Source organism: Acomys minous, assembly GCF_964271855.1.
Source record: "Acomys minous genome assembly, chromosome: 6".
In the NCBI taxonomy this organism is placed as follows: domain Eukaryota; kingdom Metazoa; phylum Chordata; class Mammalia; order Rodentia; family Muridae; genus Acomys; species Acomys minous.
In genome coordinates, this window is record NC_140487.1 from 102,160,807 (window position 1) to 102,187,938 (window position 27,132).

Below are 27,132 nucleotides of genomic sequence, written 5' to 3' on the forward strand. Positions count from 1 at the left end.
TATTATTAAGTTTTACGTAACATTGCTAATGATCATTATAATAATGCAAACCTAATACCAAATATTGTTCTTACTCTCTTAAGCTCTATTTGTTAAAAAAGAAAATCCTATCATTTGCTAAGCCCAAAGATCAAAGGACAAAGTTCTCCACTAGAAAAAAGAGCATTTACAATAAACTCAGGAATTTGTAAACTCAGAGTGACTGAAGATCAGAGTTTCACAGAGGTCAAGAATGAAGTCCTTCTAAAAGGCAAGAAAGCAGCCCTCACACAAAAGTCTGGTCCTTTTGTCAGAACTACAGTGACAATTTTACTAATTATTTTCCTTAATTTATTTTTTTTCTCAAAAATAGTGATTACTAAAATAGAAGCTGAATACTTTTTAAAAAATATTTATTTGTGTGTGTGTTCGTGCACACATGAATGTAGAGGTTGGAAGACAATTTGCAGGAATTGGTTCTTTTCTTCCATAATGTGGGTTCTTGGGATCAAACTCTGGTAGCCAAGCTTGGTGGCAAGTGAATTTGCCCACTGAGCCATCTTGTCAACCTTCCAAATACATTTTTTTTTTGAGACAGGGTCTCTCTATGTAGCCTTGGCATACTGGAACTTGCTATGTAGCCCAGGGTGGCCTTGAACTCATAAAGACCCACTTGTCTTTGCCTCCTGAGTGCTGGGATTAAAGGTGTGCACCATCACCCTTGGGTTCCTCCAAATAATTCTTAAAGCAGGTGATCTCTACCTTCTTATGGAGTCATTGACCCCTTTGAGAATCTGACGAAGTCAATAAACTCTCAGGAAAATGCATACATATAATGTAGCAAGTAATTTTAAATATTTCTAGATCACTGTAGTTCATTTATGAACTTTAGTGATTCAAAGATTCCAGGCCAATTCTACAATGTATAGAAATGGGTTTTAAATCCTCTGCTAAAGAAAAAACCTTTATTGAGGTACTCAAGGCTTTGTGCATACCAGGCATGTGTCCTACCATCCTACACCTTTTTAATTTTGTTTTAAGACAGGGTCTTTGCTGAGTTGCTTAAACTAGCCTTGAATTTATTTTCCTTCCTCAGCCTTATAAGTATCTGGGATTACAGGGGTGTGCCTCCATGCCTGGTATATCAAGTGACAGTCTTCAGGAAGTTTGGGCCGCGTTGGTGGGGGGAAGGGAAGGACAGGGTCTCTCTATGTAGTCCTGACTGTCCTGGAACTTGCTTGCTATATAGACCAGGCTGCCCTCAACTCACAGAGATCTGCCTACCTCTGCCTTCCTTGTCCTGAGATTAAAGGTGTGTGCCAATCAGGAATTTTGTTTTTTGAGGCAAAGTTTCTCTGTCTAACAGCCCTGGCTGTCCTGGACTCACTTTTTAGACCAGGCTGGCCTCGAACTCAGATCCACCTGCCTCTGCTTCCTGAGTCCTTGGATCAAAAGCCTGGCTCAAATTCTTTTAATTAGTGCTAAGATCAGAATTTCCTGAGATGATGTTTTAAGCTTGTGTTACTAAGGCAATCAATAGGAACGTGTCATTGAGTATAGGAAATGTGGCTAATGTGCCTGGTAAACTGAAATTATAATTTTAATTAAATTAAGGAGTTACACAAGCTCCTGGCTGCCATATTGGCCAATGTAGTAACCCAGGAGGTAATAAATAGACATATAATAGCTACTCTTCACAGAGAAGCAGGTCCATTTCTAAAGTTTGGCCTAGGCTCTGAAGAGTGAGTCTAGAAGGGTACAAATGGAGGAGTTTTAGTTTCTGAATAGAAATTATGGTTATTACACTTTAAATAGTTTCACTTTTATATTTGTCATTCCTATAGTGCAGTAATTCTCACTGGATGTGACTTTTGCCCACCCCTCACCCTGGGACATTGGGTAATGCCAGCAGAAACTGTGTGCGTGTGCGCGTGAGCAAATCCAGGGCCTTGGCACACATTATGCAAATGCTTCACCACTACACTCCCAGCCCACAAGAAGACTTCTGTGATTGTTATGACTAGGTAATATCACTGGCTGCTAGAAAGTAGAGGCTGGATACTTGCAAATATTCTAGAATGTACAGAATTGCACCTTACAACTCAGCAAAGAATTACCCAGTACAACATGTCAAGTGCAATTAAGATCACAGTATAATTTGTGTTCTTACCTAACTATTAACTATAGTACCAATCACAAAGTTCACTGTTAGTAAATGATATTTTCTTTTGACATATCAGCACAAATTAGGATAACAAATGGTTTTTCTTTAAAAGTGTTCTTAATAAAAATTAAATAATTGAGAAGTAATTTTTCATTATAACTACATTTCCAAAATTAAATTTCTAATATTTTTATGTTAAGGAGGCCAGAAAATATAATGGAAGGCCTTATAAAAGGGAACAGCAATAATATGAAGTAAGGTACATATAAATATTACATTTAGGGGAAAAACAAAATAAAGTAAGTTTCTGTTGTTTGAAACAGTTATTTATTTTTAAGAATTCTCCATGATTAAAAATATAGTTTAAAAAATATAAATGAGGTTCTACATGCTTATAAAACAAGTATTTACTAAAAGCAAATTAATGCATTTATCTATCTATCTACTTACCTATTTATTTATTTGTTTGTTTTTTAAAACTATTTATTTATTATGTATACAAAGTTCTGCCTGTATGTGTGCCTGCTGATCTACTTATAGATGGTTTTGAGTCACCATGTGGTTGCTGGGAATTGAAGTCAGGACCTTTGGAAGAGCAGGTGGTGCTTTTGAGACAGAGTTTCTCTGTATTAACAAGTATCCTGGACTTGCTCTGTAGACCAGGCTGGCCTCAAACTCAGAGAGATCTATCTGCCTCTGACTCCCAAGTGCTGAGATTAAAGGCATGTACCACCATGATTGGCCCAAATTAATGCTTTTATATATGTAAAATTATCACACATTTCCCCAATATTCCTGCTGTGTAAGGATCATGAATTACTGAATAAAAACAAGCCACTCCAAAGTTACTGCTAACTAGTTGGAGGTAAGTTTAACTAGAATACAATCAATATAAATTTTTTTTATTATGACATAATTTATAACAGTATTTAGCAGCTATCATCAAATTCCTTATGTAACTTAAAAAATACTCAAACATCATTGAACACAACACTCTCTTTTATTTTAGTTCTGTGGTAGGAATACATGGTGTACTTTAAAGAGTCCTTTTTTTTTTTTTAAGTCTTCTTGACTTTGAATGAAGGAAAAAAATACTAGTTTACTAATTAGATACAACCCAGATTTTTTAAATCCCAAATCTAAGATCACAGATTGTAGCTAACAATTAGGCCAACTCCAGGGCTAGCACAAAGTCAAAACGACAGAGAATGGAACAGACAGCTCGTTGCCCAGGTCCCTCCCCGAGCCCTCCATCCAACCAAAAAGCTTGGCTTTGACAAACATTTAACCTGTAAACTTGGCTTTACCTTCACTATAACATCAACTTTATAATGCTTTCTAGTCAATGTCTCAGTCATTTCTTTGGGCCCCTGAGCAGTTGAAGTTAAGATCGAGTCCATGCTCTTCGGGCAGCAGTTGGGTCCTTGTTCTGAACATCTTGTGTTGTCTGTGACAGAGTGGCGATATGAGTTGATTGCATAGTTACCGGAAAGTAATGTAAGTGATTGCATGATATCAGAGGTGGTAACTAAGCAGCAACTCCGCTAGGAGCCATGGCACTTGGATGGTCACACAGGTAATGGCAGGTAATGCACAAGCTCCTGACAACGCTAACTGCAGGCAGACAGATCATGAAAGGACAATGGCATGGCTGCAAGACACTCATCGTTAACAGTTCTTATTTTGTCACTTACGTAACTTGAGATAGATGGATGCTTATTAACAAAACAGAAAGGGCCTTCCTTCTAATGGCTTATTACAATGACTATCTTTTTCTTTTCTTTTTCTTTTTGGTTACTGAACGGCAAAGAATGAATGACAGCTGGAACAAGCAGGATGCATTCACCTACTCTAATTGCCTTTGGGGACTGAAAGATGTTCAGTGAATAAAACTGAATGCGTCATTCAAACCACAAGCTGAAAATGATCTGCAACAAATAGGTAAAATCTTAAAATAAAAACAACATAATTATTTCTGTCTATTTAAAATGTAACATTTAATATAAATGAGGTTTATTACTCCTTACTAGATAGTGTCTGGCTTTCCTTCACGTCTATTTACTACACTAAATACAGTGGAGTTACATCTTATGTGAGAATAAGATACTACAGTTATAAATGAGGAAATAATTGTATATAACCAAAAAATATTTTTTAAGATAAGGTTTTCTGTGTATAGCTTTGGCTGTCCTAGAACTCACTCTGTAGACTAGGGTGGCCTCAAACTCAGAGATCTGCTTGTCTCTGCCTCCCGAGTGCTGGGATTAAAGGTGTGTGCCACCACTGCCTGATGTAATCAAATTACTTTTTAAAAAATTTTTTCAAATTACTTTTTAAAAATTCCTAAAATTGCTGATAAAGAAAAGTTATATGTGAGTTTGAACACAAAGCTATAAATGCACTTAAAATGTACAGGAGCAAATATACACAGAATATGGTATCAGGATACTATCAAAGGAATTGTAATTTGAGAGGCCATAGAAATACTTTTTTAGTTTAATGAGCATAGGATGCAACACTGCTGTAAAAATTTCAGCTAAGCAAGACAGGTACCTTTATAATGTACATTAAATAGCTAAGGTATATGAAACTGGTGGAGTCCATATTCTAATATTCCAAAGGAATAAGATTTTAAAAACCAGTAATTTTTAAAAAAACAATGAGATCACTAATTAGAATATGTTCAAATAGTGAGTCAAATTCTAAAGTTACAATATTTTTAAGATACAATTCTTACTTTATTATTAAAGAAACATTTTTCTCATGAGACACTCATCTCTCTAGCTGGTATGGGACAGTATTCTCAAAAACATAGCTGGATTACTTGGCATATTTTTCATTTAGCCACTACCTAAGAAGTTATAGTAATGGACCTGATCTAACGTTTTATGATTAATCTAAATTCTATCTGTTACATTACACAGATTGATCCATATAACAAAACACTTTAATAGAAAGTTGTCTTATCCATGCTTTTAATAGTCAAGCTGTTTGAAATGCTAATTAGTAACAAACTATAGAAATGATACCTGAAAGTACAGTCTTCTGAATACTAACTAACTCACCTTTTATTTCCTTAGTGAATTTCACTCGGTGAGAATCAGTCAGGGGTCTGGGTTGCTCATCAATGTTATGAATGTCAAGAACTTCACACATGAACTGAATCACAGGTTGTGCTTTGTAGAAGGCAGTGGCTGAAACTAGAGGGGAAAACACAAATAGCATAAATTAATATTTAAAATCCCAGAAATTTCATTCTAGGTCGCCATAATGAACTGTGCAGTTACACCTGATTCCTTATGTTTGTGAATGTATATAATATTTCACATTCTATTGCATATGCTTGGCTTCTGAGGTACAAGAAGAGAAAGGTCGACTACTACAGTAGTTATAGCCCTATCTCTTTCACTGCCGGCAGCTATTTCAACGGTGAGGTGTTCTGAGACGAGAACTTGTGACGCCCAAGAACGCCCGAGTCCTTTAGCAGAGAAGAGTAGATGATTTCTTAAACAAGGCCTCCTATGCTGCCATGCTAGTGTCTTCTAGAGAGAGCTTTCATTGTCTTGTAGGGGTCTGTGAAGACAGTGGTATTAAATACAAGCTGCAGGTCCTACCAGGGCTAACTACCAAACGGTCAGAGCGACAGGTGGTGATTTGCTAACCAGCATGGTTATTTTAAAATAGCTTCTTATCTCTAGGTTTTGGAACTACAAGACAGTTAGAAAACCACACACCTCCTCTCCTGCCCCCATCACCCTCACCCCCACCCTCCTCCTCTTTTTTTTTTTTTTGAGGCAGCTTCTCACTGTGAAGCCCTGGCTGGTCTGGAACTCAATACGTAGCCCAGGTTCACCTCAAACTTACAAAGATGCACCTCCTCCCCCTCCTAAGTTCCTAAGTGCTCGGATTAAAGGTGTATACCACCACACTTAGCCTTATATTCTTTTTTTTTAAGATTAAAAATTGTAAATGCATGAGCGTCTGTGGGAAAGGTATGTGCATTTGAGTGTGCAGGGACCCGGGGCTGGAGTCACAGGTGGCTATGAGCTGCACAGTGTGCGTGCTGAAGACGGAATTCAGACAGAAAGGCTAGACTCTTAACTGATGAACTGCCTCTCCAGCCCCACATTACATTCTTTTACTGAGAAATTGTGGAAACATTTTTGTGCATAAACAAACACCAGCTCACACCTTTAATCCCAGCACTCATGAGGCAGAGGCAGACAGATCTCTATGAGTTCAACATGGCCAGCCTGGGCTACGTAGTGAGACCCATTTCAAACAAAACAAAACAAAACCAACCAACCAACCAACCAACAAAAACCCAAACCCAAAACTAAAAACATGCCACTAAGATATATACAGTATTCTTATTTTTCATATTGTTTAATTAGGGAAACATATTCTGTCTTGGACTACTTTTTAAAAAGAAAATATATAAAAGAAATGCATTGTGCCTTTCCTTTAATCCTACAGGTGGATTTTCTTCACTGGATACTACCTCTCACACCTAGTATTTCACATGTCACAGTTGAAACCACCATACCAACATACAATTACTTTTTCTCCTGTATTTTCCTGTTACACTTCTAATCACTTCACTGTTTACCCTCTTCTAAACTACACACAGTAGCATGGCATTTGAGATGAAAATTAACATTGTGATACAAAGCTTTAAAAATGATGGTGCAACAGCCAGACGTGGTGGCCCACACCTATAATCCCAGCACTCAGGAGGCAGAGGCAGATGGATTCCTGTGAGGTTGAGGCCAGCCTGGTCTACAAAATGGGTCCAGGACAGCCAGGGCTTGACGCCCTGTCTTGAAAAACCAAAAAAAGAAAAAAGGAAAAAAAAAGGGGGGGGGGGAGGTGTTAAATAAGAGTAACCTTTTTTCTCTTTTTCTGAGACAGGGTTTCTCTGTGTAGCCTTGGACATCCTGGACTCCCTCACAGAGATCCACCTGCCTCTGCCTCCCGAGTGCTGGGATTAAAGGCGTGTGCCACCATGCCTGGCTAAGAGTAACTTTTAATGATTAAAAAAAAAAAATCACTGGGGTTCCTCTGTGGACCTTTCAAACTATTGTTGTTGTTTGATTTTTTTTTAAGGCAGCATCTCATATGACTTTAAACTTCTCTGATGATCTTATTTCCAGTTCCCAAATGCTTAGACTACAGGTTTGTACCACCATGCCTGGGTTATGTGGTACTGTGGATTGGACCTAGGGCTCTGAGTTCCAGGCAAGCATTCTACCCAGGGAGCTAAGTCAACCAGACCAACTGCCCCACCCAGCTGACGTTACAGGCATATATCATGATGCCAGCTGACTCCTAGTATTTCACAAGCCTATATATATATTTTATTATTTCTTTCCCTTTCATAAATAAGCTTGATAAAAGTTATTATTTAACATTTTAAAACTCTATTAAACAAATAACTATAAACATAATGATATCTGTTAACCAAAGGCTCTATGTTAACATAAACCTTCCTTAAAGAGGAAAAGCATGCAATAATTTTTAAATAATGGCCCCCCAAAATCACTTAGGAACTGTAATTATTACTGCACTAGGGCTGGAGGAGAACTTCCCTATCAATTAGCCAACAATACTACATGGTAAAGCCAACTTTTTTGTTTGTTTGTTTTTTGTTTCTTGCATTTTTTTTGGAGACAGGGTCTCTCTGTGTTAGCCTTGGCTGTCCTGGACTTGCTGTGTAGACCAGGCTGGCCTCGAACTCACAGTGATCCATCTGCCTCTGCCTCCCGAGTGCTGGGATTAAAAGTGTGCACCACCACGCCTGGCTGGTAAAGCCAACTTTTTAATACAAATTTCTAATTAGCACAGTAAAGCAAATTAAGAGAAATAAAAAAATTTTAAAGTAAGCCAGGTGTGGTGGCACAGAGGAGGCAGATCAGGGAGGCAGAGGAAGGCAGATCACTGTGGGTTCAAAGCCAGCCTGGTCTATAAAGCAAGTCCAGGACAGCCAGGGCTACACAGAGAAACCTTGTCTTGAAAAACCAAAAAAATAAAAATAATAATAAAAATAAAAGTAAAAAATAAAAGGTAAGAAAAGGGAAAACAAATGGTTATACTTCAGTGTAACTATATAAGATAAATTACTAGGAATGTTGTCATATATAAGCTTTAAAAATTACATTTTTATTTATTAGCAGTCAACTCAAAATTTAATTTAAAAGATATTCCTTACAATCAACAAATTAAACTTTTTATAAAAAATTTTTTACTTAATGTGTGGTGGGGGGGGAGGGAGGGAGAGGGGGAGAGAGAGAGGGGGGGGAGAGAGAGATGTGCATGGGGTCTGTGTGTGTGACATGGTGCACATGTGGCAGTCAGAGGACAATTTGCAAAGTTGGTTCTTTCCCACAGTGCAGGTTCTAGAGCCTTACCCAGTGAATCCTTTTGTAGGCCCAGGACAAAAATTTTAAAGTACTTAGGATGAAGTCTAAACAAAAGATGTGTAAGAATTATAGAAGTAATAGGTATTTTTAATATAGAGAGATTTGAGATGCTCTAAATAACGGAGTAAAATACCCATCCATGAACATTTTTTCCTCAGACTTATCTGCATATTCAAAACAACTTCTACCAATATGACTGAACATGTGTCAAATAGGACACAACTGCATATCCATAGAAATTAAGAAACCAATATTATAATTAAAATATAAGAACAATGAAACTAGAATAGTTATGACAATTCTTAAGACTAAGATATATGGGGCTGGAGAGATGGCTCAGGGGTTGAGAGCACTGACTGCTCTTCCAGAGGACCCGGGTTCAGTTCCCAGCACCCACACGGCAGTTCACAACTGTCTGTAACTCCAAGATCTGACACCCTCACACAGACATACATACAAAACACAAATGCACAGGAAATAAATAAATTATAAAAAATAAGATATAGAGATGAAGAGGTCACTCAGTGGACTTGTCACTCTGGCAGAGCACTCGTACAGTGGCTCATACCAACTGAAACCTCAGTTCCAGGGGATCACCTGCCCTCTTTTGATTTCCACTGGCACCAGGAATACACGTGGCGTACAATAACACATGCAGATAAAACAGTCATACACATAAAATGAAGTAAATCTGAACAAAGAGAATGATCAGATTTGTTACAACCCTATTCAAATCAAAAGACGAGGTGGGTCGACAAGAAATCATTAGACTAGAAAATCTCCATCCACACGCACAGAACCCAAACACCATTCAAAAAATCAAATACCCAGAAGAAACAACAGCTAAGGAAAATGCAGAATATTTTATGATCTTGAAGATAAAGAAGAATGTTCTAAACAGGACATAAAAATTACAAACCATAAAGCTGTAATAAAACAGCATCATAACATAAACAAGCCTTATTCAGCTAGAGATTATTAGTAGAGAACGCATGCAAAATGTACAACAGATTATGAAATTCAATATGTGAAGTTTCTAAAGACTAGATAAAACAATAAGAAGGAGCAAAGGATACGAGACAGCTCATATCTCAAAATCTAAATGGTAAACCACATTAAATTTTATTATGTTTTTCATGATTAAAGAAATATATTTTAGGGGGCTGGAGAGATGGCTCAGCGGACTGCTCCTCCAGAGGTCCTGAGTTCAATTCCCAATAACCACATAGTGGCTCACAACCATCTATAATGAGATCTGATGCCCTCTTCTGGCCTGCGGGTGTACATGCAGGCAGAGCACTGTCTATGTAATAAATCTCTTTAAAAACAAAAAAACAATGTTATTAATTATATTTAAAAAAAGAAACATATTTTTAAAACAATTTTGAAGAATCAAGATGGGTACAAAACTTTAGGACTGGTACCACAAACCAGTAACTAGCCAAAAGGAAAATGAAAGGACTTAGATTATAGAATATAAACTGATAATTCTATCACTAAGGGAAAGAAAATATATAGAAACAACTCAATTCCACTATAATGAAATAGATAGATATTCGTAATGTAGCATGATTTGCAGTAGAAAGAATGGAATCAAGGGCCAGTAAATAGCTCAGTGGGTAGAGGTGCCTGGCACCACGCCTGAGCATCTGAACTCCATCCCAGGATCCCCGAGGCGGAAGGAAAGAACCGACTTCTCCAAGGTGTCCTCTGACCACTGCACACGTGCCTCCCCGGCCAGATAAATAAAAGTCTAATGAAAAAGAGAATGGGATGCACCTAACATCAATCAACAGAAGGAGACAAGTTACACTGTAAAGACAAATGTAGCCCATATTAAAATAAATGAGAAGGCACCAGATTTAGTTAAACTGAGAAATAGAGAAGATAAGGAAGTTTGGGGAAAATGAGATTATTAATTACTTGAGACTGTATCCAGCTAGAAAACTGAAGGGAAAAAATGATCAAACTAGGTAATGAGATTGTGAGTAAGTTGAGTGTTCAAATTTGTGAATGTAATGTATTACTGAGTTTATTAAGGTCAATGTCATTAAACTTTTACAATATGTCCTAAAATCCATGATAGTAGATAAAATTGTTTTGTTTGTTTTTGTCCTAGAGCTGAGAAGTGAACTTAGAGCCTTTCTAGGCTAGGCAAATGCTCCACCTCAGAGATACTCTCCCAACCCAATTCCCAACGTGCTGTTTCTGCTGGGAACTTACCCTTGACTTTTCTCACTTACTGCATGCTGTTTAGTTAATTAGTGAATCAACTGGTTGTTCTAGGGATCAGGCCAGGGCCTTAGGTGTACTAACAAGTATGCTACCAGAAAACAAATTTTTAAAAGCTCAATTAAAAGAAAATCATTCTGTGAATTGGAGGAGCAGTGGGTCTGGGGGAGAGGTACAGTGTGGGGGAGAGTTGGAGGAGTGGAGGGAGGTTGCAGTTGGAATATATTGTATAAGAGAAGAATAAATAGGGGGAAAAAGCACTGTGACTCTGAAAAGCAACCCACCCTCACTAGTTGTCACTTTTCTGAGTGTATTAATATGTTTGCTTATGATGGTGCTTGGAATTGAACCTGTGGCCTCATGCATGCTAAGCAAGTGTTATACCACTGACCTTCATTTCCAGTCCTTGGAGCTTCTAATTATTCATCTGTTAAAAAAACAAAAAACAAACAAAAAAATTTCTGGAGTGGGAGAGATGGCTCAGTAGTTAAGAGTGCTTACAACTATTCCAGAGGACCTGAGTTTGGTATCCAGAACTCACATCCAGGTTTAACTCCAGCTCCAAAGGATCTGACACCCTTTTCTGGTCTCTGTGGACACTCACAGCACATCATGGTGGATGTACATACTGTGTGTATACACAGACACAAACACGTACTCAGAAATAAAAGTGAAATACTTCTCAGAGCACTGGAAGTTACCAATGCAAGGTACCCACTTTTGCCTCAAACATGGTAGCAACTCAGAGCATCTTTTTTCACTTCTGAATAATTTTCTATTCATGTCATTTTCTCACTCACCTATTGCTTGTAGGCAGAGCTATACTACCAATGTGCAATTATTATTTGTACAACTCTTTGAAGATACCATATGATGTCTCATGAGAATGAAATTAGGAGTTTCACTGTGCCCTCAAACTGAAACTGTACGAGGACACAGGAGGGCTGAGGGTGTTGCTCAGTGCTTAGAGGACTTGCCTAGTACGTACAAGTCCCTGGATCTGATCTCTAGTGCTGCAAAAACAAAACGTAAGTAAAAAAATGAAATAAATCGACACAACAGAAAACTTTAGATGCAAATAAAGAATTAAATATTTACAATATTTAAAATAATTAGGACAACTACCAAGAAAGTCTGGATTAAGATTAATAGTTGAAAATATGGTACTATATATTGGACCCTGGGAAAAAAATTATTACAACTGTAATTTCATGTTGGGCAGATCTCGCTGGGTAGTATATTGAAAGCTTACATGCCACAACTATTGCTTGCCCCAATTGTGTTACTTAAACATTAAGTAGGGGCTGGAGAATGGCTCACTGATTAAGAGTACTGACTATTTTCCCAGAGTATCAGTGTTTGATTCCCAGCACTCATAAAGTGGCTTACAACCACCTGTAACTGCGGTTCCAGGGGAGAAGCACCAGGCATACACGTGGTACACACATAAATGCAAACAAAATACTCAGACACATAAAAGATAATCTTTAAAAAAAAATCATCTTGCTAGCACCCCAGAAGCCTGTTTCTCAAAATCTTTCCCAAACATGACAGTGCTCTAAAGGAATCAGAATTCTTACTTCTGTATTAATGCCTTCCTTCATTATGGATTTACAATATAAATGCGTATCACTAAATCTAATTTACATTTACAGTTCTTGAATTTTATGTAACTGGAAACATAAATTATGTGATATTTTCTCCAGATTTTCGCTGAAGCTTGTTTCTAACTCAACCCATATCAATTAAATATAATTAATTTCTTTTTTTCCCCCAAGACCGGGTTTCTCTGGATAGCCTTGGCTGTCCTGGACTTATTTTGTAGACTAGGCTGGACTTGAACTCACAGAGATCTGCCTGCCTCTGCGTCCCTGAGTACTGAGATTAAAGGCGTGTGCCACTGCACCCAGCTTATAATTAATTTCTCAATTTTTACTGATGTGTGATTTTTTTGAGAAGTCACACTACTTTTTTTCACACATGCACCCACCCACCCAACCCCACATACATACACACAGGCACACATATATGAGTATGACGCATACCTCTAGAACAGACCATCTGTGAAATGTCTGGGTCATGGAGGATGTACATCTCTCTCTTAGACAGACCATCTGTGAAATGTCTGGGTCATGGAGGATGTACATCTCTCTCTTAGATAGCTCTTTGGAGTAACTTAGATAACTTATAATAATTCTTTCACAGTGATGTCAGTTTCTGACCTCTCACAAGCAGTGTAAGAGTCACTGTGGTGGGGCCTATGAGATGGCTAGCAGGTAATGACTTGCTGCCAAGCCTGACCACACAAGCTCTATTCCAGGAATCTACATGGTGGAAGAACTAACTTCTACACATGTCCTCACCACACAATAAATACATGTAATAAAAATTTAAAAACTGAAGTTATGTTGGAAACAATTCACAATTGTTAAATACTGCTGGACTTAAGATTAGTCACTCTGATAGGGATATAGGCAGTGGTTTAAAACAAAAAAAGAAGCTGGGTGTGGTGGCACATACCTTTAATCCCAGCACTTGGGAGGCAGAGGCAGGTGATTGCTCTGAGTTCGAGGCCAGCCTGGTCTACACTGCGAGTCCAGGAAAGCCAAGGCTAAACAGTGAAACCCTGTCTCGAAAAACCAAAAAATGAACAAAGAGTTAGAAGGCAGAGGAAAATTTCCAGAAAGTAAATCAAAACTGAAATTAAGGAGACAAATGGGGTGGACTTTATAGTATATAAACTAAATGACAGTAAACAATTTCTTAAAAACTCTTTCTTAGAGTACTTTTTCCACGCTCATCTCCAATGTCCTATCTTTTCCTCTCCACCACCTGTCATCTCCTTAAGAAGACCTCAATGGATTCTTCTCTATGTTCTATTACATTCAATATTCTTCTTTGTAGTACTTTTTAAACTTTTAAATTGTTTTTATTTATTTGGCGTGCCTATGTCTTACCAAGCTAGGCATCAGAAACCTTGACTCACTAAACCAGCCCTTAGTATCCATCCCCCTTTTGAGCATTTTATTTATTTACATGCATGCCATTGTGGATGTAGAGGTCAGAGGACAGCTTGCAAGAGTCAGTTTTCTTTCTCTACCTTGTGTGATCTCTACTCAGGTGGTCAGGCCTGGGAGCAAGTGACTTCCACAGAGTCACCTGAACCCCCTTTCCCTGTACTGCTTACACTGCTCAATGCCAGCCTACTCTAGTCAAGTTCAAGTTCAGTAAATGCTGTTTTGTTTAGTGTAGTTGTAAAATCAAAACCAAACAGTAACAAAGGACATTTAACAAGTAAGGTGATCAGAATAACACTTCTCAGTTCCTATTTTTCACAGCAACATTAGTTATGTTTTATTGGCAAATTAATAAGTAAATCCTTGGTACAGGTACTGTGGAAAACAGTATGAATTTTCTAAAATATTAAAAATATTGTTGGGCCGGGCGTGGTGGCACACGCCTTTAATCCCAGCACTTGGGAGGCAGAGGCAGGCGGATCGCTGTGAGTTCGAGGCCAGCCTGATCTACAAAGCGAGTCCAGGACAGCCAAGGCTAACACAGAGAGACCCTGTCTCGAAAAACCAAAAAATAAAAAAAATACTGTTGGGCATGTAGTTCAAGGTCATGGTTCTACATACACCATTAAAAATTACTTAATTTAACTACTAAATGGTCCAGTAATCTTATTTCTGACTTTATATTGAAAGCAAATAAAAATCACTATGTCGAAGAGACATCTGCATTCTCATATTCATTGCAACACTATTCATAATGGCTAACGTACATCAATAACCTATATCTACTGACATATTGGTGGATTTTAAAAATGTGCTGTGTGTCTGTGTGTATGCTTAAGAATTTATTATTCCTGTCATTTTGACAACATGGATGACTCTAGAGCCCATGTATGTTCAGTGAAATAAACTAGGCACAGAATGACAACTACTATATGCTTACCCATAAGTGGAATTTTAGACTCCAAATTCAGAAACAGTATAATGGTAGTTACCAATGGTTAGAGGTGGGAAAAATGAGCACATACTGGTCAAAGAGCACAGATGTCCTGGTATTAGTTAAGTTTTCAAGAACTAATCTATAGTATGGTCAACATGGTTAATAATAATGTATACTTCAGTTTACATTATATATTGTATACATATGTGTGTTATATATGTATGTGTGTATACTTCGGTATATATTATTCATGTAGGTCTCAAGTGTTAGTTCTCAGAAGCAAATTCATAAATGTGACTGATATGTGAGGAGCTGGTGATGCTGCATGTGGCAATGGGATTATGTATTATCAAACATATTGCTTACCTTAAACATACACATAACATGTCAATCACATGTTAATAAAGCTTGAGGGGGGAGAACTATTTAAAATTTTAGGCACTATATTCATTTTATTAAGATTCCACACTGTTTGTTTGTTTGTTTGTTTATAGACAGGGTTTCCCTGTGTAGTCTTAGCTCACTTGCTTTGTAGACCAGGCTGGCCTTGAACTCACAGAAATCGCACCTGCCTCTTCTTCCCTGAATGCTAGGATTACAGGCGTGTGCCACTGTGCCCAATTGTTTGTTTCTCTGTAGAGAAAGTTGGCCACAAACTCATGGAGATCCACCTGCCTCTGCCTTTTGAGTGCTGAAATTAAAGGTGTGCACTACCACCATCTAGCTAAGGTTCCATAATCTTAAACAAACAAACTTTTTTTTTCTGCTTTGCAATGGTACAAGTTACAATTTATTCACATCAATATACTCCTATTATTCTTGAAACACACAGGTTTTGTTTTGTTTTGTTTTGTTTATTTTGGTCTCTTCTCTTTGTCCTAGTCAGACTATTCTTCCTTCCTTCCTTCCTTCCTTTTTTCCCCCCGAGACAGGGTTTCTCTGTAGTCCTGGCTGTCCTGGACTCTTTGTAGATCAGGTTGGTCTTGAACACACAGAGATCTACCTGCCTCTGCCTCTTGAGTGCTGGGATTAAAGGCATTCGCCACCTCACCTGGTTCGTTCTTTATTTGAGACAAGGTTTCTCGTGTAGCCCTAGCTGTCCTGGAACTTACACTGTAGACCAGGCAGGCCTCAAACTCAAAGATCTGCTTGCCTCTGCCTCCTGAGTGCTGGGATTAAAGCCATGCGTCACCGCCATGTGACGGTACTGCATTCTTTTGTTTTGTTTTAAGATTTATTATTTATACAGTATTCTGCCTTCATGTGTGCCTACAGGCCAGAAGAGGGCACCAGATCTCATTATTGATGGTTGTGAGCCACCATGTGGTTGCTAGGAATTGAACTCAGGACCTTTGGAAGGACAGACAGTCCTCTTAACCTGTGAGCCATCTCTCCCGCCCGAGTATTGTATTTTTGTTCCATCTTTCGCTCTAAGGGAACCACCATTTTGGAATGTGTCCCATCTATGTTTTCCTAATATTCCTAAATTTGTATATACCTGATATACACTTTGATTTTAAGTTTATATAAATAACATATACTTTTGTAATTTACTATTCTTGTCAATATTATTTTAATTTATGTTGATAATACATTCATTTAACAGGTCAGACACCACAATAATAATTTATGCACCATTTATTAATTTTGATATTGATAGGAATATAGGCTGGCTGCTTCCAGTTTCCTGCTATTACATTAGTGCATTAAGCACATATGCTAGGTATCTCTAAGGTACATAATGACTTTTTGTTTTGTTTTGTTGTTTTGAGACAGTGTTTCTTTGTGTAGCTTTGGCTGTCCTGGATTCTCTTCTTAGACCAGGCTGGCCTTGAACTTACAGAGATCCACTTGCCTCTGCCTCCCAAATGCTGGGATTAAAGGTATGTGCCAGCACTACCTGGCTACATTATGATTTTAAGATCTATTTAGGCTCACCTTTACTTCATTTTTCCTAGGTAATGAAAACTGTTCTCCTTTGTGTGCCATGGCATATGCCTGCAATCCCAGCATGTAGAGATGGAGGTGGAAAGATCAGGAGTTCAATATTTTTAATTAGTAAACAGCTCAAGACCCTGTCTCTAAATGTAAAACTAACCAAACCCAAACCAAATGAACAAAAAGCCGCCCAACCACCACCACCAACAACAAAAACCCATTCTTTATAATAGTTATGCTAAAGTGCATCTCTATACTATGTGAGCTCTTCACCCACACTCACTGTCTTACTGTACGTGCTTTTGAGCCAGAGTCTTACTTGATGCACCAGCTACTCTTCAATCTGAGATCTCTCTGCAGATCCGAGTGGTTAGATGATAGGTTTGTGATGCCTTTATAAGACTTTAAAAATTATATAAATCCAATGGGTGTGAAATTGTACCTTTATTGATTTTATTTGTAATTTCATTATTATTGGTGAATTTGAGAATCTCTGTGTATGTTAGTCATTGGCTCTCTTTTGAAAGCTACCTATTTATTTGTCCTTAGCGTCTATAAAGCTCTGTCTGCGAACTGTAAACATTTTCCTACTACTTAAATTTTATGAAATTTTACAAACTCTAACTTTTGACATAGTCTATTTTTCGTCCTTTTTATTTTTTATATATTTTTTGCTTAGGTACATGTGTGTGCATGCACATGCACACCATCCACATATAGAAGGCAGAGGTCTCTATCAGGTATCTTCCTCAATCACTCTTCACTTTAGTTTTTAGGCAGAGTCTTTCCAGGACTGGTGTCCACTGATTCAGTGAGAATGGCTAGCCAGCAGGCCCTAGGAATCCTCGCATTTCTGGCTCCCCAACAATGAGATTATAAATGCTGGGCAGTGGTGGCACACACCTCTAATCCTAGCACTCAGGAGGCAGAGCAGGAGAATTTCCGAGTTTGAAGCCTGCCTCGTCTACAGAGTGAGAGCCAGGTCAGCCATTGATACACAGAGAAATCCTGTCTCTAAAACCAAGCAAGCAACCAAACAAGGAAATGCAGTGGGTTACAGGTACATGCCACCATACCTTGCTTTTTAAATCTTGGACTCTGGAGATCTAAACTCGGGTCTGCATGCTTGTGCAGCATGTACTTTACTGAACCATCTCCTGTCTCTAGGAGTCTTCTTTATAGTTTACATTTTGTATTTTGTTCAGAGTTAGAACTCTCTTTTTTCTTTTTCTTTATTTCTTTTTGTTGTTGTGTTTTTTGTTTGTTTGTTTGTTTCTTTTTTTCAGACAGGGTTCTTTTTGGCTGTCCTGGACTCAGTTTGTAGACCAGGCTAGTCTTGAACTCAAAGAGACCTGCTGGCCTCTGCCTCCCTGAGTGCTGGGATTACAGGCGTGTACCACTACACCCGGCCAGGACTTTTTTTTTTCTAAAATAATTTCACATCTTGTTTTTCATATTTAAGGTTGTAGTTTACAAAGAAATAAATTTCATAAGATGTCAGATGGATCCAATTATTTTTTCAAAATGATTACAACTATTTAAATACAACTTACTATTTTACTTATTCCCCATTAACTTGAAATGCCACCTCAGACATTTACAACATTTCCATAAATACACAGCTGCTTTGTTTCTAGGTTCTCTCTCAGCATATTCATCCATCTGTCTCCATATTTACAGCATTGTGTACAACTGTTACATTTCATAATAAATAGGGCAGTTCCTTAGTCTTTACAGTTGTGTTGGTTTCTCATGATAAATTACCTTTCCATGCAAACACAGACTTATCAAGCTGGATGTGATGGTGCAACCTTTGAATCCCAGCACTCAGGAGGCAGAGGCCACCCTAGTCTATGAGAGAGTCTGGAACATCTTTGGGCACGTATGAAAGCCTGCCTCAAAAAGCAAAAGACAGAACCAAACAGACTTATAAAGTATCATAACATATCCCATGTGGATTTTATTTACTATTGCATTTACAGGTTGATTTTGGGATAACTGGCATCTTAGGGTTTCTAAATAAATATAACCTATTTCTTTTCTTTCTTTTTGTTTTGAAGCTTTGCTTTATGTCTTTTAGTAAACTATACAGACTTCAGAAAATCTATTCCTGGGTGTCTGCTTTTCAATCTAAACTACTAGTCTTTTTCCTATTGTTTATTCAGCTTGGATATCACATAGTCCTTTCAACACTTGTTTTTTTAAGCTCATTTGGATGTTCCTTCTCCATGCTCTTGGCTGTGTTTGTTCTTTGCTTAATGTGAGCTGTGCTAGGCATCAAGAGTACACTGGTGAGTAACAGCACCTCTATGTCCATTTTAATAGGCGACACAGAACAATAAGCCATTGTATCTCAGGGTAGTATATGCCACTATAGGGGAAGTCACTGTACTATGTGAATATATAAGACAAATATCCAACTCAGACTTGGGGATGGAGGGACTGGGGGAGAAGAGTGTGAACTACTGCTTCTTAAAGAAGTAACATATAGACTGAAATCTGGAAGAAGAACATAAATTAGAAAATACAGTGACTAAAAGTCATAGTATGATTTTCTTTCTTGCTCTTGATTTTACTGCAAAAGGTTTTGTTTAATTGAAATCATCTAATGTTTGAAAATAGTTCTTTTGGACTCAACTTTGAACTATTTTTTACTTTTTTTTGTTGTTCTTATATTGCTTATAACTATCATTCTTGGCGCGTTTGTTTTTCTTACTTCCTTAAATACTATAATTCCTCCTGATTTTAATTCTTTCCTTTCTGTTTTTATTTATATTATTACTTCTAAAGACTTTAACCCCAGGCTGGCCTAGAATTCATTATTGCAGTCCAGTTACCCTTGAGTTCTCTCTTCTTGCCTGGGTGTCCCAAGTGCTGGTATTACAAGCAAGCAACACCAAACTAGGCTTTGTTTGTTTTAAAAGACAAGTTCTCATTATTTAACCCAGGCTGACCTCAAACTCTCCAGGTAGCGCTAGGTGATCTTAAATTCCAGATCCTGATCACTCTTGAGTCCTGGGAGAGTATCCATGCTTGATTTACATTCTGACTTTTAGCACTACCCCAGAAAAAGACAGTCTTACTCTATAGCTCAAGCTGCCCCCAAACTCACTATGTAGCCCAGGTTGGCCTTCAACTTACAAGAACTATACTTGTCTTTGCTCTTGAGCTTACAGGTTGAAGTCCCCCACACTCAGCTTATTTTTTTTTCTTAGTGTGTCAACTTGGCTAGGCTATCAGTTGTTATTTATTCAACCAAGCATTAATATAGGTTTTGCTGATAAGTTATTTTATAGATGTAATAAAAGTCTATAATTAGGTAACTGAACATAAGGGGCATTGTCTAGGACAGCATGGATGAGCCTGATTCAGTTAGTTGAAAGCCCTACAAATCAAGGATGAGGCTCCCCAAGGGAGAAAGAAAGAAGAAATTACATCTACAGACAACAGTTTAGATTATGTCCAACACTTGTATTCTTGTCACTTTCTTGTTGAACCTTTGATATATCTGATACAGCAGGCTTAGAGTTGATTTGCAGGTATACTTTCTTTGGGGACCTAGTAGTTTCTGGTTTTTTATTCCTAATCAGTTCCATGTGCTTAACTATACCCAAAGTTTTTTGCTTTTCATGATATGGTTCTTTTTTGTTTTGTTTTGTTTTTTGTTTTTCGAGACAGGGTTTCTCTGTGTAGCCTTGGCTGTCCTGGATTCACTTTGTAGACCAGGCTGGCCTCAAATTCACGAAGATCCACCTGCCCCTGCCTCCCTGAGTGCTGGGATTATAGGTGTGTGCCACCGCGCCTGGCTTCTGGACACAGTTCTTAAACTTACTTTTTTTTTTCTTCAGATCAATCCTTGGAATATGCTCCTTCCTTTCCATCCCACATTAGACCATCACCATCTCTTACCTGAACTAGTGATTGGAAAGCCCCTGACTGGCTTCTCAGATTAGCTTTTTCTCCTCTATCTATTCTCCAAACTGCTGCCAGAGGTCTCTTTCTGGAAAACAAATATGATCATGTCACTATCTTTCTTAAGAACCCGTGAAGTCTCCCTACTGACAGGTTTAAATTTCCTTTTTATCACATTAACTGTTTTTATTTCCTGTTTTTATTTCTTATTTCCCTCTAGTCTCTTTGTGTCTAGTTTTCTAACATTTTTAGATAAATGCTCAGGTTACTGATGCTTTTCTTTATTTCTAACAGGTCATTAAATTCTCTCTAAGCATTACTTAAATCAATCATATCAGTCTTGATACGTTATTAATTATGCTGTTCAAAATTCAAATTTCCTTTGTTATTTCTTTGACCAATGGGTTACTTATAAATCTTTTCTTAATAATTTTAAAAGCTAAACTTTCAAGTTTGGTAGAAACATAACAGCAATTTAGTCCCAGCTTCTCCATCTTTTTCTTAGACACTGTAAAGACCAACAAAGCAAATGTTAAGAAAAGTAATAAAACTAAGTGATTAAAAAAAAAACTAGAAGGCCGGGCGTGGTGGCGCACGCCTTTAATCCCAGCACTCGGGAGGCAGAGGCAGGCGGATCGCTGTGAGTTCGAGGCCAGCCTGGTCTACAAAGCGAGTCTAGGATAGCCAAGGCTACACAGAGAAACCTTGTCTCAAAAAACCAAAAAAAAAAAAAAAAAAAAAAAAAAAAAAAAAAAAAAACTAGAAAATGACACACTGTAAGTAAATATGGCCCTAAGTAAAATCTACACAAGAGGTCATATCTGACATGGCAGAATGGCAAGAAGTATAGGGCGTGAGGACATCTGCCAGGAAGTAGGATATTTTCATTTCAGAAAGAAAGAGGCCTCTCCTAAAAGCTATGTCTGGAACTGAGATAGAATGGGGGACTCTCAGATAGAAAAAGAGAAAGGGTGTATAAAAACATGTCACAGAAGCCTGGTGCAGTGGCGCACACCTGCAAGCCCAGCACTCGGGAGGCAGAGGCAGGCAGATCTCTGTGAGCTCGAGGCCAGCCAAGGCTACACAGAGAAACCCTGTTTCAAAAAACAAACAAACCAAAAACCAAAAACCAAACCAAACATCCAAACAAAAAGTTTCATCAAAGGACACGGAGAGTAGTTTAAAATTGATAGTATCAGAGGACTCTATCTTTCTAAAACTGAAGCATTTATGATTTTTTTGTAATTTCTTATTTTGAAATAATTTCAAGTATATAGGAAACTTATAAACTAATAGCAATCCAGGGAAACTCCAGCTGATAGTTTGCAGCACTTAAATTACTCAAGTTTCTGGAAAGCATAGGGGATTAGGATATATGTTTAAGAATAAATCCATCCACCTTTTTGGATGGAGTCTTCAAGTAGAGAAAGCTGGAAATTTATTTTGCTCCTTAATTGCAACCAATGCTCCTCCTACCATCTTCTACCACTGCTTTGAGAGATTGCATCTCATTCAGATACAAACTACAAAAAGAAAGTAAGCATCCATAAGAAGGTAGTATACAAAAATGTAAAGCTAGGGAGCTGGAGAGATGGCTCAGAGGTTAAGAACACTACCTACTCTTCCAAAGGTCCTGAGTTCAATTCCCAGCAATCAGATGGTGGCTCACAACCATCTATAATGAGATCTGGTGCCCTCTTCTGGTGTGCAGGTGTACATGCAGACACTGTACACTTAATAAAGAAATACATCTTAAAAAAATAAAAATAATTTTAGGAGGGGGCTGGAGAGATGGCTCAGAGGTTCAGTGCATTGGCTGCTCTAACAAAGGTCCTGAGTTCAATTCCCAGCAACCACATGGTGGCTCACAACCATCTATAATGAGATCTGATGCCCTCTTCTGGCCTGCAGGTATACATGCATAAAATAAATACATACATAAAATAAATAAAATTAAAAATAAAAAAATGTAAAGCTAAGTATAAAGGTACATATTATAATTCCAGCACTTGACATTTGAAAGGCCGAGGCAGGAGGATGGAGAGTTTGCAAACAACTTGGGCAATACTATACAGTGAGACTCTGCGTTCAAACAAAAAATACCAAGGTACATTATCTTTGACAAATAAACTAAACACACAATATGACAAAATAGGTTAAAATTAAAATGTTACTTTAAAACATAATTAAAAATAATTATTATTATTACATTTATATTTATATATTTCTTTGGTTTTCGAGACAGGGTTTCTCTGTGTTAGCCTTGGCTGTCCTGGACTGGCTTTGTAGACCAGGCTGGCCTTGAACTCACAGAGATCCACCTGCCTCTGCCTCCCGAGTGCTGGGATTAAAGGTGTGTGCCACCATGCCTGGCCAAATTTTAAAATTCTTAGGGGTGAAACTATATTAATTTTTTTTCTTGTTGTTGATTTTTTTTTTCTTTTCTGGAGACAGGGTGTCACCATGTAGCTTGGTTGGCCTGGAACTCACTATGTAAACTAGGCTAGCCTTGAACTCATAGAGATTACATTCCCCTGCATCCCCAGTGCAAGGATGAAGGGCATATACTACCATGATCTGCTAAAAACATCTTAATGAAATCAGAGAAAGATGGAAGAGCAAATACTTTAGAACTCAAGGAAAAAGGCTGGTGATGGCTCAGCAGGTAATGGTGCTTACCACCACACCTGATGACCTGAGTTCTATCTTCAGGACCACACGATACAAGGAGAACCAAGTCCCACATGTTCTCCCTTGACCATAACATGTGCCAAATCATGGACTTATACAGACACATCAATAAATACACAAAGTAAGACATTAAAAACAACAACAATAACAAAAAAAAAAACCCCGGAAAAAAAAAACCCTTAAGGCAGATCTAACTAATCAATATAATAAACAATACCACAAAAGGTACAGTAAGAAACATACTGAGTTCATTTTCGTTAACTTTTTTAAGACAAGGGCTCACTAGGCTGTGCAGGCCTGTTTAGAACTCATTCTGTAACTCAGGCCACTCTAGAATTTTAGTAATCCTCCTGCCCCAGCCTCTTGAGTGCTAGGATTAAAGATGTGTAACACCACAGGCAGTCAGTTCTGTATCTGGCTGAGCACTTCTTTAGGAATAAAACTATCTATAATATGCATAAACTCAAATCTCACTCAGACAAACCCTTCTGGAAGAAATAACTTGAGGATGAACTGAAATCCACAAGCGACAGGCCAAACTCCAGGGGTGTTTGCACTAATATGTCAATGGTGGACATACAATGCAAACGAAAGTTCTCATAGGAGACGGAACAGAACACAGCTATTATATACTTTAAGACTGCAAGACTATTATGTACAAATAAGTAAGAGAAAATATAAGAAGCAGAATGAACTCAACAATTGTGCCACATATACAATAAGTATGATTCAAAGTTAAAAGCCTAAAAAACCTAGGCAAAATTGGGGCCGGTAAAATGGCTCAGCTGTGAAGGTACCAAATCATAGCACAACTTTGATCCCAACCCCCGGGAGGCAGAAGAAAGGAGACCTTTGCAAATTCAAGGTTAACCTGGTCTGCATAGCAAAGTCCAGGCCAGCCAGGAGTAAATATCCATACCATATCTCAAAAATAAAACAACAACAAAAAGGTCAAAAGACAGAAGAAAGAAAGTGGAAAGGTCTTTCTAGTATTGCAAACACCACTTTAAGAACACATAAAACAGAGCTGGGCACTTTGGCCTGTAATTATAGAACCTGAGGATTAGAAACATGAGAGTCAAGAGTTCAAGGCCAACCTGAGTTACATGAAACCCTGTCTCAAAAAACAAACAGAAGTCCCAAACAAACAAACCACAGAATATACACCTTTTAAAAATTGAAATAGCTTAGGTCTAGATAGATGTTTTAAGTTGATAATGATAGATATTGATTTATATTCAGAAGTTTAAGAAAGATATTTTCTTCAAGGATTCCAAACACAAATAGCCAAAACACTAAGAATGTAACGTTTATATAATTCCTGATTGTGTCATGGTTCTTCTTGCTATAGGTAGTTTATTGTTTATATGTGTAATATTATAAATGTATATGTAAAAAATAAAAAAATATTTTTCATTGAAATGGCTATGGGGAAATGACATAATTTGATAAATAAAGAACTTCTTATCAATTTGGCTCAGTTTATCTACTAAACAGAAAAAAACCAACCAACAAAACAAAGCAACAACAAAACAAGCACTACTGACTACAATGTAAAACCATTCTATAACATACCAGAATGTCTCTATGGGGCTGGAGAGATGGCTCAGCAGTTAGGAGAACTAACTGCTCTTGCAGAGGGTGGTGGCTCACAACACCCAGCCCCATGGGATCTGATGCCCTCTTCTGGCCTCTTTGGGACTAGGCATGCACATTATGTGAGTTCGAGGCCAGCCTGCTCTACAAAAGTGAGTCCAGGATAGTCAGGACTATTACACAGAGAACTCTCAAAAAAAATCTAAAAAAAAAAAAAAAAAAAAAAAAAAAAAAAAAGAAAGTAAATCTATCTATAACTGCTTGCCTGGATAGTAACACTTTAATAAAGGAATGTCAGACTTTCCCAAAAGATATAAAAATAAAGTCACACTAATCAATATAGTCACAGCATTCTGAAAGCAGAAATTATTGGACATAAAAAAATAAACACATTAATAACAGACAATTAAAATTTTAGTTCTCCTAGTTTGAGATAACAAAGGTAAGTAGGCAAGTAAACAAGTGACAACATAATTAAAAAGGTAGTTCTGATGGATACTAATTTAATTTTATCCTAACAAATAAATATACTTTATTTTTTAAGTACTTATTAAAGTATCAAAAATACTAAGCAGTTACTAGGTAGGCTACAAACCTACGTAATATTTATTTATTTATTTATTTCTAACAAATTTTACACAGAGAACCAAAAGGCAGGTGTTGTTGGCATGCACCTGTACTCCCAGCTTGATGGCAGTACAAAGGAGGAGGCTCACTTGAGCAAAGGAGATCAATACAGGCCTGGCAGTGCAGCAATATCCTGTCTTTCTCCCCAAAACCAGGGTGATTCCTTGAACCAGTAATGTAATCTGTTATGGAGGCTGAGGATCAGGAGTTTAAGTCATCCTGGACAATTTATTAAGACTCTGTTTCAAAAAGTTATTTTCATTTAAAAAAAAAAAAAGGTTGACAAGATTGTTGAGTTCAATCTCCAGGACTTACGTATGGAGAAAGAGGACAGGACAGGCATAGTGGCACACACCTCTAATTCCAGCACTTGGGAGGGAGGCAGAGGCAGATGGATATCTGTGAGTTCAAGAGCAGCCTGGTCTACATAGGGAGTTCTAGGAGAGCCAGGGCTACATAGTGGACAGTATCTCAAATTTTCAAAAAGGGTCGGGGGAGGAGATTCTCATCTCTACATGTATGCTCTTACAGACACATACATGTGCACACACATAAAATATAAAAATAAACATTCGATTTTTTTTTAAAGAACTGAGGATTGCTGGGTGATGATGGTGAACACCTTTGATCCCAGTACTTGGGAGGCAGAGGCAGGCAGATCCCTGTGAGTCTGAGGCCAGACTAGCCTGATCTACAGATCGAGTTACAGGCCAGGCACAGAGAAACCCTGTCTGGAAAAAAACAAACAAATAAACAAACTGGAGGACTGAGTCTTAAAACTGTAAAATAACAAGAAAGACTTGCCATATTCTCTAATAAACAACATATTGAAACTAGAACTTTATAGCAAAATGAGAAAACAGCTAGATCTTAATTTAAAAGTTAAGACTCCTGAAAGAATAAATAAAAACATTAATAAAAAATTTAAAAGTCTCTAACAATATGAATTATGGGTAATATAAATGAAGACTGCAGTTCCTATAAAATTATGTAATGAAAACACTATGATTCAGAGGCTGTGCAGAGGCTTAGTGATCAGATGAAAATTCAGTTTTTGAATATTTTTACTAATGAGAAAAAAATAAAAGTTACTAATTTAAAAAAGAGAAAACTTTAATTTACTAATTGAAGAAGAAAAACCTCACAGGATGAAAGAGAAATTATAGAAAGCAAACTAGAAGAACCAAAATAAACAAATGGATCGCTGTGAGTTCGAGGCCAGCCAAGTCTACAAAGTGAGTTCCAGGACAGCCAGGGCTATTACACAGAACCCTGTCTTGAAAAACCAAAACCAACCAACCAAATAAACATAAGCTCTTCTGCTGGGGGGAAAAATCAGAGCTTCTGGAAAGATGTCTCAGTGATTAAAAGCCCTGGAGGCTCTTGCATAAGTCCCAGGTTTGATTCCTAGCCCCCACATGGAGGTTCGTAACTATCTGTCACTCCGTCCTCTGACCTCCAGGTGGAACACAGACACGCATTCAGGTTAAAAAAAAAAAAAACCCATACACTTAAAATAATAAATAAATAAATAAATAAATAAATAAATCTAATTTTTAAAAAAATCAGCTAACTAAACTACTAGCAAGTAATCAATAGGAAAAACGACAAAGCAGGAAT

General features: G+C 37.6%; 1 protein-coding gene across 5 annotated transcripts in view; it reads right to left on the reverse strand.

Annotated features, from left to right (window-relative positions):
- Positions 1–27,132, reverse strand: part of AGO3 (argonaute RISC catalytic component 3) — a 93,754-nt gene that overhangs the window by 31,894 nt on the left and 34,728 nt on the right. For 2 of the 5 annotated variants that reach the window (XM_084786260.1, XM_084786259.1), the window contains exon 6: positions 5,209–5,343. In XM_084786260.1, the coding sequence (XP_084642386.1) occupies positions 5,209–5,343 (135 nt within the window). Of the gene's footprint in view, positions 1–5,208; positions 5,344–11,185; positions 11,222–20,595; positions 20,677–27,132 lie in introns of those variants that run through there. The other 3 variants (XM_084786261.1, XM_084786262.1, XM_084786263.1) reach the window with 3 other exon arrangements.